Here is a 12,179-nt window from a genome sequence, read left to right as displayed (position 1 = left end):
GAGTGCGGGTCCTGAACGGGCATCTTGCCCTTGCAAATGTCGCACTTCTTGAAAGCCGCAGGCATCTCAAAGTCGAAGGAGTCCGAAGGTCCGAAGTTACCAGGGGCGGGAGACAAAGAATGGTCAGAAAACAGTCCGAAGTCAAAAACGAAAGTGATTCCTAGCAAGCAAAGCAAGCGAAGGTTCCTCTGAAGCAGCTAGCGCGGCGGAAAAAAGGAACTGGGGAAAGAGCGGGAAGGCAGGGGCCTTATAACGGGTGGGCGGAGTTACCGCCAAAAAGTTGCAATTTGTGCAGAGTGAGCTCTGCACAGTGATTCCAGTAGGTTCCGAGCAGCACTGCGCAGGCGCAGTGAAACCCATTTGTATGATTCGCAGAGACCACGAAGAAGAAATTAGGTTACCATTTTTTTTACAAAAAAATATTGGGTGGGAATCAGGGGTCCCTCATGTTGTTGTATGGCAAGTTTGAGCATCGGTAGCCAGCACAGTCAATGGTGAGGAGTGCTGGATGTTGCAGTGTTAACATCCAGAAGGCCTCATGATTCCCATCCCTAGTTTAAATGAACACAATCCGAAATCACAGGATGTATACTTGAAACTAACCACACAAACTATTTGACTAGGCTTCAGTACTTATTCTCTATCACATAGTGAAAATAAAAGAATGTAATTCAGTTGTATTTGGGGAAAACATATTGGCTTTCAAATAATATATTTTTCACATCTGTAACACACTAATTATAGATTATTTTTATAAATTCTTTTTTGTTACAGATTAGATATAACAGATTATTATAGCTATGAATAAGACATTATTTATTCTCAAAACCTGAACTGTCCAGTACTGTATTAAATAAAAAACCTATTATGCTAAAATTCATGGAAGGAAAGGAAGCTGTTTTAGTTGATGTTAAAACAAACATTAAAGAGCAGATATATACATGCATAGCTATTACCAATTTCTTGCAAATATAGCCTAATGCTATCCCATATGTCAAAGACAGAGAAAATTCTCATATGTAAGTGGCAGCCCCTCCTATGCCATAATTTCACACAACCATTTCACAGTCCAGGATTTTCCAATTATAACAGCACATTTTAGAGGAGTCACAGTAACAGTGAAAATACATCCTTGTGTTTCAGATTATTTATCTGTGATCTCCTTTTGTGCAGAGCCCTCCTTGAGTGAGGCAGTGAGACTTCCAGAAAGGCATGCATAGCTTAAATTTGGAGTTATGCATTTTTAAAGTAATAGGAGCAACTGCAGTTGTACTTTTCTTCTTTCAATTACATAACTGGGAATTTTGCTTTATGTATTTAATTTTTATATAGATTTCTCAAATTGCCAAATCTGAGGATGCTGTGTGGATGACTTACATCTGACATGAGAAAATTCTGGAAAATAATGGTCTGGCAAGTATTTTTACTTCTTTGAATTTAATGTGAGGTTGGACTTACTGAGAATAGTCATTCTGGGATGGCAGGAGGAGCAATCTACCATGTTTGGGTTAATCCCTGCATGCCAACCTGACTAGGCAGGAGCCCACATTTTTTCAGTTATCACCATTAGGACTCCTTCCCTCCTTTGTCAGTTAAATTATCCAACCCTGACCTAAATATTTAAATTTATATCCCCCCACCCCAGTGGGTGTCGATTGCTCCTCCTGCCATTCCAAAATAACTATTTACGCTAAGTCCAACCTCTCATTCTTGGGGTGGTACCGAGGAGCAATCCACCATGATTGGGATGTACCCAAGCCTCCAATTCTGGGTGGGATATAATATTTTATTATAGGAGGTGCAGAGGAGTCCTGGTGGCACAGTGGTTAAATGCCAGTACTGCAGCCATTCACAGCACAAGGTTGTGAGTTCAATTGGAGGCAGGGCTCCAGGGGCCCACTGAGCCTTGCATCCTTCTGTAGGTCGCTAAAATGAGTACAGTATGCCTGCATCATACGCAGGCACATTATATGCTGCTTTCAGCATATGCTGAAAACAGTGTTGTTTCTTCTGGCGCCATGCGCCGGAAGAAACAATGGCACGTGCACCTGTGGTGCGCGCACACTGCCACGCGCCGCTGCGAGCACAAGATTATAATATTTTATTATTGTAATGGGGCTCGAGCATATGCATTTTTTGTTTTACGCGGTGGGGGGGAGTCCGGAACAGATCCCCCACGTAAAACAAGGGCACACTACACCCAGCTTGTTGGGGGCAATTAGCTTACACATTGTAAACAGCTTAAGGAGTGCTTAAGTACACTGATAAGCTGTATAGAAATGTACTTGCTATTGCTAAAGCACAGTTTTGCCAAAAGCAGCCTGAGCTGATTTATATCTATCCAGTTTATAATGCCTAATAAAGGTCATAGGCTCTTTCCAATCAGCTGTCTCACAAATGAATTGTAATGAAGTAGATACGGCATAAGTGGAGCTGATAGCCACAGCTCCCACTGAAAAATGCCAAACAAACTGTGGCCTTGGCTTGTCGGCAATGAATACATGCCTTAATCACAGGCTCTCTGACCTTATGTGGATGGACTGAATGAAACAATTAAAGCTTCTGAATGCCTAAAATGTGAAGTTTGTTTTAAATAAACTTTAACTGCGTCCCTTACATCCAGAGTGTTCCACATACGTTCCATTGGGTGCTTTGCTCACAGACACAATGTAGGCAAATATATTGCCTCCACAAGTCCCCTTTTTGGAATGCATTTTGGTAAAAAAAATTGGATCCATGAACAATATTAATTAATCTTGCTCAAACTTGCATTAAATTAGGATTAAATGACAAAGCTGCCAGTTCTAAAACCCTTCTTGCCAAAGTTATAGTCAGAAGAAAAGCTGCATTAAATGAAAACTTCCTTAAAGAAGAGTCTCCCATCCTAACATGAGGGTGTATTGATAATGAGATTGCATCATAAATCAAAATTATGGCGATAACACTTGTCTCTTTAAGTTATTCAGTCTCAATACCTCAGATAATCTTTCTTGTAAAAACTGTGAAACGTATTTCATCTTGATTTCTTTTATTCTTAAACTATGTGAACTACACCAGTTCTCAAAAGACTCCCATGTCATTTTATAAATATTTTAAATTGATTTCTTTCTGGATGCCAAAATAGTGTCTGTGGCAAATCACTAGGCAGAGTCTCCTTTAACATTAGGCCCATCAAATTGTGAATGCTCATTTGAGATGTTTAAGCCTAATATCCGTAACACTCTCTTCAACAAACATCTAAATGACTTACTACTTTAATCCTAGCAATAACTTTTGATCCTAACAATAACATTTTGGAATTTTGATGGCTTCTGTGTACCTGAAGGTTTTTGTACAAGCAGTATACTTACTTGAGTGATTTACTGAATGGATATCTAAATGCAAGTGAACTGTGTAATTGCTTGTGACTAAGAACAGAGTCTGTATAGTGGTTTGAGCATTGCACTATGACTCTGGAGACCAGGGTTTGAATCCTGGATTAGCCAAGGAAACCCATTGGATGATCTTGGGTAAGTCACACATTCTCAGCTCCAGAAATCTCTATGATAGTTTGCCTTAAGGTCACCACAACATGAAGGCATGCAACAACAACAGCAAAAACAACATGTGTGTAGATGACACCATTTAAACCAAGTTGTGTCAAAAACTCTCAAAATATTGCTGTGTATTACTATCCATAGGAACATTTCACATCTATTTGTAAACATTGTCTCTACACTGGACTCTGCACTACTAGCAGCCCTTTTTTGTTTAATGACCTGTCTGCCCTTAGAACTGAAATTTCTATCCACACAGATATAGTGGCTGTCTCTGTTATTACTATTTGCTGATGGAAAACATAGTTCTCTTCACATGCATTATCCCAGGAATTAATGCATTAAGATGGGAGGTAGAATTAGCAGTCAGCTTGACAGCCATTAAACTGCTGATCTTTCTTTCTACATTATCAGTAAGCCTTTTTTTTCCTGGCACTCACTCTTCCCAATTCCTTGTCTTCTTCCACCTCCTCCTTAACTAGGGAACAGTGTCTTTTTCATTTTACTCCCTCTGACCGCAAAAAGATTTCTGTCCTGACATTTTATGCTTTTTTGGGGGGGGGGGGTGTCTAACTTTCATTTACTTTCATTTACATTAAATGCTCTTTCTGTTCCAGTGACCATCTGCCTTGCTATCACCTGAGGATATAGAGATCTTCCCTAATCCTTAATCCGTTTGCCACCAAATCAGGAACCTGCTTCTAGTGGACAATTGAACTGCTTGCAAGCGTGCATCTTTACTTACTCATGGAGGAAAGTATTCTTTCATTCAAAGAAACTGTTTCAATATAATTTCACTTAAGTAGGATACACAGCAGAGTACGATGCCAAAATATTCTTGTCACATTTTAATACACATGCCTTAATATGTAAAATAATCCTTTTAGCATGTTTTGTGCCAAACCTACTTGTATGGTCCAAACAAAGAAGTCAAAATATTGTTATTTAGTCAGAAAGACAAACAGAAAATGGTTTAAACATTCAACATAATGGTAAAACCTCATAAAGCAGCATTATAGTACTTGATGTGATCATTCATTATAAACTGATTCTCAAAAGAGATGCAGAAACTTTTTAGTCTGAGGATAGCATGTGATGTTGGGTTAGAGGTTGGTCATTCACATTTATACAAGCCCACGGGGGAGAAAAACTCTATCCTGACTGATATCAGGAATAAATAAATAAATAAATAAATTGTAAGAAACTGGCAGGAAAAAAGCTGGGAGGAAATCAAATTGTGATGAAAGACCATATGTGTCAGTATGTTTAAAGGTTTGGGAGTCACATACAGTTTCCAGAGTTGTAACATACTGACACCATGAAGGGTAGGAATTGGATAAATTAACAAACAGGAAACTATTTCTCTAGTCATATTTTGTTTCCTTATATATGACAAATAAACTTTAGGGGATACTAATTCTGATTCAGCAAAGTAGGCTGACTATATTTGCATATTCTGATATATGCGTATACCCAGGATGTATCTGTATTAACTTCATACATCAATAACACCTAAGAAGGATAGTGAAACCACAGATACTGATCAATCAATTTGTAATTATTTTCTTAATAAGTCACACAGACATGTGCATGCACATGCACACACAAGTTATTTTTTCTCTTGCAAAAATTGCTGTTTGAATAAGATCTAGTTTCTGAACTTTAAAAAAATCACTTTTATTTAGTGAAATTACCTGCAGGCTTGGACCTGCATGGTTGATTGGATCTCATTTAATTGTGTTGAATCATTTATAAGAAAAGTATGATTTCTAATGCTTGATAGAAGACTTACATGATTTTCTATTGGAAATTTTCAAAGGCTGAATATATACATCTGATCTTCTTAATGCAAGCCTCCTATAAAATGGTTTCAGAGAAAGGGAAAAGGAAAAGAAACAGACACTCTTTAATTTCCATTGTTATTCTGTGATTAAGAGATATATATTCCTAAATAATACACTGTTTTCAAAGTCTTTGATACTGAACTCTGGATTTGTTTGTTTTTTGTAAAATCTACAGGTACAGCTGCAGTCCTTATTCCTATACCATCCATATGTCAATACAGATGTCAATATATGATCACTGTGTGCTTTTTTTCCTTTGAAATTGGATTACCAATATTCTAGAACTGTTTTGCCATTACTGATGTTGGCACACAAGGAAATCCAAACTATTTGGGTCAATGACTTACCAACTTCCAATATTCTATCCCAAAGCAAGTCTGGAATTTTATCAGCTTTGTAATCCATGAATGTAGTCATACTAATATATTGAACATATACTGATAACTTTTTAAAGTTATCAAGTGGGGGAAACTAGCTTGGTAAAACTGGCTCACCTTTCCTGGAAATGCTTTGAAGGAATTAAACCTGCTCTGGGATTGGCATCACCTTCAAGTTTGGCTTGCCACCAGGTAGCATCATCCTGGCTCATGATCTGAAGAATATCACCTTTTCTGAAAGGAAGTCCAGCTTCTTTACAGGGAATTGCTTTATCCTCATTGGGAGCATAGTCAAACAGAGCTTTCATAAATATCTGGAAGAAAAATTATTATATTTATATTATAAATATAATAATATTTGTAATTATTGTCTTCACACAACCCAAGGTGACAAACAAACATATGTTAAAATACCACTACAAAAATATTTACATACAGATGATACCTAGATGTAATCCATATGAAATAAATGATTAAGCATACTTTACATATGCAATACAATTTGCCATCCCATTTGCAGCTCTTATTCAAAGCAAATTGGGGCTTACCTTTCCTTCTTTAGATGGGGTTTCTTCTTTGACACTGGGTATAATTTTAAATGTAATGGCTCCTTGAGATTGGGACTAAAATATATACAAAAAAGAAACATTTAGATAATTCAATAACATTTAATTAAAAGCAAGAGAGGAGACAGAACTGATGTAATTTACATATGTTTGGAGTTAAATTGTTATAAGAGATAACACAAGACTCAGCCTACTGTTGGAAGCGTTCCAGCCTTGTCCAGTTTAAAAATAAAGTAGTTCTGATCAATTTTGTACAGATTAGTATACAAAACAAATCTTAAGCTTCTAGTAAAGTTCATCCCTTGTGTAAACCAGATAAACTACTGAAAGCTACTCAAAAGGTTTATGTTAGTTTAGTGCTGATGGATTTTTACTTTAAAACAACACTACCTGACACCTCTCCCCTTTTGAAATGGAACTGACTTCAAAATAATTTACAGTGTACATGATGGATTGTATCCCAGTCAGAAATAAAAATCAAAGTTTTATGGCAGGGGTAGGCTCCATATACTGCTATAGTGCAAATCGCAGCATATCTCATCAATAGGTATGCTGCTAAGGGAGGTACAATCCAAATATATCTGGAAGGCTGCATTTTGTCCATCCCTATTCAAGAAAGTCATATGGTCTTGCAAAACTGTTTCATAAATCCTTGAATCCCTTTTGCTGTTTAAGTTGGAGTGGCCTTTACACAAGGATATCTTATCTCAACCACAACATTTACATCCTTTCAAGTGTGATATCTCAAGTAACACTTTATTCATTTAGCAAACAGAGCTCTGGAGCCGAGTCCAGGCACTGTGCATTATGTCTTCTGTTTAGAACTTTCAGAATTTTGATGAATAAGCAATGTTATGAATTGTCTTTTTATAGGCAAGTACAAATACATTTGCCAAGGAATCTAACATTATCACATAGTGATTTTTATGCATGTGAAAACAGAATATAGTTGTAAACAGCCTCATTTTCTTTTTAAGCATCAAGAAATTCTGCTGTTTTACCTTTTTTCTTTTTCTTTATAAGTAATAACAGACTAAAACTAAGAATAGTAAGCAAACCATAAAACAACATGGATGTGGTTTTTCAAGAACCATGCATTATTTATTAAATTACTTGTTTACATCTTTCATCTACATGTTACATTTGTAACCTACCAGAATTCGTATAATTTCTTCTGGTTTTTTATCATCTACAGAAATTCCATTGACTTCCTTAAGTTCATCACCAACATGAATAAGACCTACGAAATATAATAAATTATCAGTTTAAATCATTTTTGTTTAACATAATAATGCTTATGCAACATTCTTTCAAATCATAACTTACTCCTCTCAACAAAAGATCTCTGTTTCGCTTCCCTTCAGTTGTAGTGATATAGCCAGGGCTTAAGTGTGTGAATGAATACAACATATACACACACAGCATTATATCCAAAGTCACTCTGGTGGATGAAAAGTCAGGGAACTCTATGTCCTTGTCTCCTCGTTTCCTTAACAGTCTGCCAAAAAGCCTCTCTTGAGAGCTACAAAGCTGAACCACAAATCAAAAAATATTTGAGAACTCCCATTGCAATACTTTGTTACATGAGAGACACTAGTGTGTCCTATACACAAGAATGGTCTAAATGAGTGAAAATAAACTAGGATCCAATTACCTGTTTTAGTTCAAGTTCTGTATATACTCATATATTAGTCTAGAAATCTTAATTAAAAAATTGACCCAAAAAACCTGGGTCAACTTATTCATGGATCAATATAAGTACAGTCCACCCTTCACATTTGTGGGGGTTAGGGCGCAAGACACCTGTGAAAGTGAAAAAAAATGTGAATATGGGGAAAAGCCCAGGACAGAGGAGGAGGATTACTTGCATGTCCTTCCAAACTGCTCTGGTAATGGGCTTGGCTTTCTTTCCCTCCTACTGAAAGGGAGAAAAGGCCCAGGAGGAGGATGGTGCTTCCGTCCTGGCTTCTCTGCTTCCTGCTGGGAGTGCACACGCACCCTTCCAGGCCATGCATGGGGGGAGTGCACAGTCAAACTCACAAATAATCAAATCAGCAAATGTTGAAACTGTGAACATGGTGGGCTGACTGTATTGTACTGTCTGCCCTCTGTATCTGTAGACTTGCCATCTGCGGATTCAATCATCCATGAATGGCAAGCCTGTGCTGTCCCCAATGGCAACATGTGAATGTGACTACACAGCCATTAGGGACAAACCTTGTTGTCCTCAGTGGTGCTACATGCATGCAGCCGTGCCACCATTAGGGACAACGACTGCCATTGTTCTAGTGCCGGTGTGGTTTGCGCTGCCATTGGGGATGACATCTGCTCATTCAAGCATCTGCTGATTTTGGTATCTGCAAGAGGGAGGGGTCCAGAACAGATCCCCCACGCATACCAAGGGTTGACTGTACTTTAACTCTTATCAAAAAGGGAACTATCAATTTCTCTGGATAGAGTGGTGAAAGATGAGAGCTTGGTCTGTCCCGGGAGCCCCTAAAAGAAACATCAACCCCTGTACTCTCTCCACTGCTGTGCCATGTCTGACTTTTTTGAATGCCGGGGGGGGGGGGGCAGTGGTGGAAGCTCTTTGGTGCTTCCCTGAAAGGAGTCAAGAGGAATCTGACTTTGAAGGAAATGAGTAAGACATCTGTATACGTTTGTCAGCTTTTCTGGGTTAAAATCAGTCAAAGTTATCACATTAAACTATAATCACTGCTTATGTACTCACCATTTTCTTTGCTTTGCCTTTTCATCCTTTTTGAGGTGTGAATTTCTTACCCTTACTTATCCCTGGTAGCCTTCCTCACACATCACACAGTCATAATTTACCATAGTTCCCTCCTCATTCATTCAGTCTCTAGGGTGAGCACAAAAAGTTATGCCGAGTGCAATCTTTGGCATCATTTTCCTTTCCATCCTGTGTTACATGCCCCTAAATATTACCCTAGACGTATCCACAGGTTATATCAAAATCTATGATTCTGATCCCAAAATCTGACCTCGATTTATACAAGAGGCCGACTTATAGTTGAGGCTCAGATAATATATAGTAATTTGAAATCTGTTCCATCAGCAATATCCACAAAAAAGTTAAGAAGGTCTTACCACTTCTATCTGCAGCTCCTCCACGCATTATCCGAGCCACAACAACAGCTCCAGTGTTTTCATCCCTTTTAATAGTAGCTCCCTTTAAAAATAAATTCAAACATTAATGTAAATTTAAAGTTGGACTGCACCGAACCATTTTTCAAACACAAGTGTTCAGTAACTTGAAGAGATTAAACCAGATTCCAACCATAAAGGTATCAGAGCTTCGCTACATTTCCAGTTTGATGAAGAATTTGTAAGGCATTAAATTACTGCATCAATGAGAACTTTAAACACCACATATACAAAAGGAGGAGGTTTTTTCTCCAAAAGCTTATTGTATAGAAGAGTTTCCCACATATCCTGCATTATGTGTCCCTTTAAGAGAACACCCCACTTACAAAGAAAATAACGGTTGCTTGGGCCAAGTACCTTGGAGAATTTTTGGTTTTCTCATGCAAACTTAATTGAACCTAAAAGTTATTCCATTTTGGAACACTGCTTTGCAAAAATATGAGGGACAAGTAAGGAATTTTTTAAAGAGAGACATTTCTTACATTAGTAAATTGGTTATTAATTACAGTGGGCCCTTCCCTTATGCGGGGGCATCCATTCCGGATCCCCCCATGTAAGGGGAATTCGGCGTATGCCCGAGCCCCATTCAAAAGAATGGGGCTTGTGCACGTGGCACAGTGTGTGCACCACTACCCCTTCTGGGGGACGCCAAACCTTCTTACGGTGTGGCTTTCAGAGTATGCTGAAAGCCGCATAAGTCACACCCACGTATAATGCGGGCACACTGTATAAAATAAGTACAAGACAGGTGCAACATAATTGAAGACATGTCGGAGAAGCCTACTGTGGAGGCCTGTAAGAATGAGTTACAGTATTTGTGCATAGATCAGAGGGTAGGTTGTGAATTTCCAAGTGTGCATGACCAGTCAGGAAATCATCTTTTTTGAGTTTCACAAGGTTATTCTCAAAGTATTCTGCCATATCAATTTCTTTCTCCTTGGACTCCTCTGAAAATATCCATTCTGGCCCTTCATAAGGTCCACTATACATCACTCAAGGTCTCAGCATATAGCATTCCAAATGCTGCCTCGTTCATTTCATTGCATTCTCCCACTCCTAATATGACTAACACTAACTTTCTGCCTCCATCATTCTCCATTTCCATTCAAACTATTAAAACTTGCCCTGGCCCTGGTCAAATAAGCAAGGATACTTCTCGTCTATAAAATATTTCTATACATTAATTTATTTATTTAACCTTACTACTTCTTCACAAGCTAACTTCCCCAATTTGGAAGTAGCTACTTCCTCATTTGTACATGATTTCTTGCATGCACCTTGCAGTCCTACAACTGACCCATGAATATACAGGTGAGCTTGCACAGATGTGTATGCAACAATAGCATAACATTTCATTATCACCTTTATCTCATTCCCAATTACTGAACTTCATGCCCTATCTTTCTCCTGGTTCATCATCACTCTCATCATTTCCTGCTTAAGTTTCAAACCTTCAGAAGTTGATGCTAATGTAAAAAAGAAAGAAAAGCTCACACCTTTTCTGGTCTAAACACAAATGTATATGGAGAACTATGTGTAGAAGTGTGGACTTCAGTGGCAGCTGCCAGTTTCCACATCAGTGGGATGACAAAACCATTACATGTTTTAGTCTTAACTTGAAAAGTTAAACCCTATCTACAAAACAGGGCCATCACACTGGATAGCTCTCCTAAAGTTCTGAAACATAGGACCTGATTCATCTCACCAGTGAGAAGGAAACAACAGCCACTAATACACCAGACTATCTATCTATCTATCTATCTATCTATCTATCTATCTATCTATCTATCCATCCATCCATATATATTAAAAACTTACCAGTGGTTCTCTATTTTTCACAAGTCTGATTATTTTCACAGAATCTTCATCATCATCAATATTGTCAGGCATGGGAGGTAATACTGGGTCGTAGTTTTTTTGAGCAACAGTATCATGCACAGAAAGCAAAGCCTGGAAAAAGAAATCAGATTAAAAACTATATTGTTTTAAAACAATCCTGATGGTTTTGATTTTTCTATTCTATGAAAACTAAATAGGGCCAGTCCTGGTTAGTACTTGGATGGGAGACTGCCAATGAACCAGATGCTATAGACTAAATTTCATAGGAAGAAACTGGCAAAACCACCTGTGAGTATTCCTTGCATAGGAAAACCCTACGAAATTCAAGGGGTCACAATAAATCAACAAGTGATTTGAAGGCACACACTCAAAAGCTTGCACTCATCCAGCAGTGGTTTAGAACAGACAGCATTTTATTCTTTATGTGACAGCAATGACAGAACTGTTCTGAAATATTTAATTGCTAAAGGTAAAACTGCCCCAACATTTCAGGATAAAACAAGAGAGTCTGTAGATACTGCCATACCGACTTTGTTAAAGCAAGCAGAAATATAATCTGCGTGCAAATTTAGATTAGAAAATATTCCATGCAGACTGAAAGTTGAAGCTTTTAGTCATGATGGCTACTATTAGTGATGGTGGTGCAGTGCCAGAGGCAATAGTCTCCTGCATATCTGAGTGCTGTTGCACTCAAATGCAGGGATACAATTAACATCATCAACCCCTCCCCTCCTGTAACATTTTTAACACCTTTGCTTCATGAAGATGCCAGTGGAGCTTTGAAAGCTTGCGAGCATGTATAATGTGCATTTTGGCTGGCCCCATAAAGGCATCACTATCTTATGAATTTTG

General features: G+C 38.1%; 1 protein-coding gene across 5 annotated transcripts in view; it reads right to left on the bottom strand.

Moving 5' to 3' along the window:
- MPP7 (membrane palmitoylated protein 7) overlaps positions 1–12,179 on the bottom strand; it is a 110,933-nt gene that overhangs the window by 34,448 nt on the left and 64,306 nt on the right. For all 5 annotated transcript variants that reach the window (XR_006104730.1, XM_042476137.1, XM_042476136.1 and 2 more), the window contains exons 6-11: positions 11,307–11,438; positions 9,432–9,513; positions 7,478–7,563; positions 6,306–6,380; positions 5,875–6,071; positions 5,329–5,393 (exon numbers count right to left, since the gene is read on the bottom strand). Coding sequence is in view for 4 of the 5 variants with exons in the window: in XM_042476137.1 (XP_042332071.1) it covers positions 5,329–5,393; positions 5,875–6,071; positions 6,306–6,380; positions 7,478–7,563; positions 9,432–9,513; positions 11,307–11,438 (637 nt within the window). In the remaining variant the exon portion in view is untranslated. The remainder of the gene's footprint in view (positions 1–5,328; positions 5,394–5,874; positions 6,072–6,305; positions 6,381–7,477; positions 7,564–9,431; positions 9,514–11,306; positions 11,439–12,179) is intronic.

Source organism: Sceloporus undulatus, chromosome 6 (assembly GCF_019175285.1).
Source record: "Sceloporus undulatus isolate JIND9_A2432 ecotype Alabama chromosome 6, SceUnd_v1.1, whole genome shotgun sequence".
Lineage (NCBI taxonomy): Eukaryota > Metazoa > Chordata > Lepidosauria > Squamata > Phrynosomatidae > Sceloporus > Sceloporus undulatus.
This window is presented reverse-complemented; position numbering and strand designations above follow the sequence as displayed.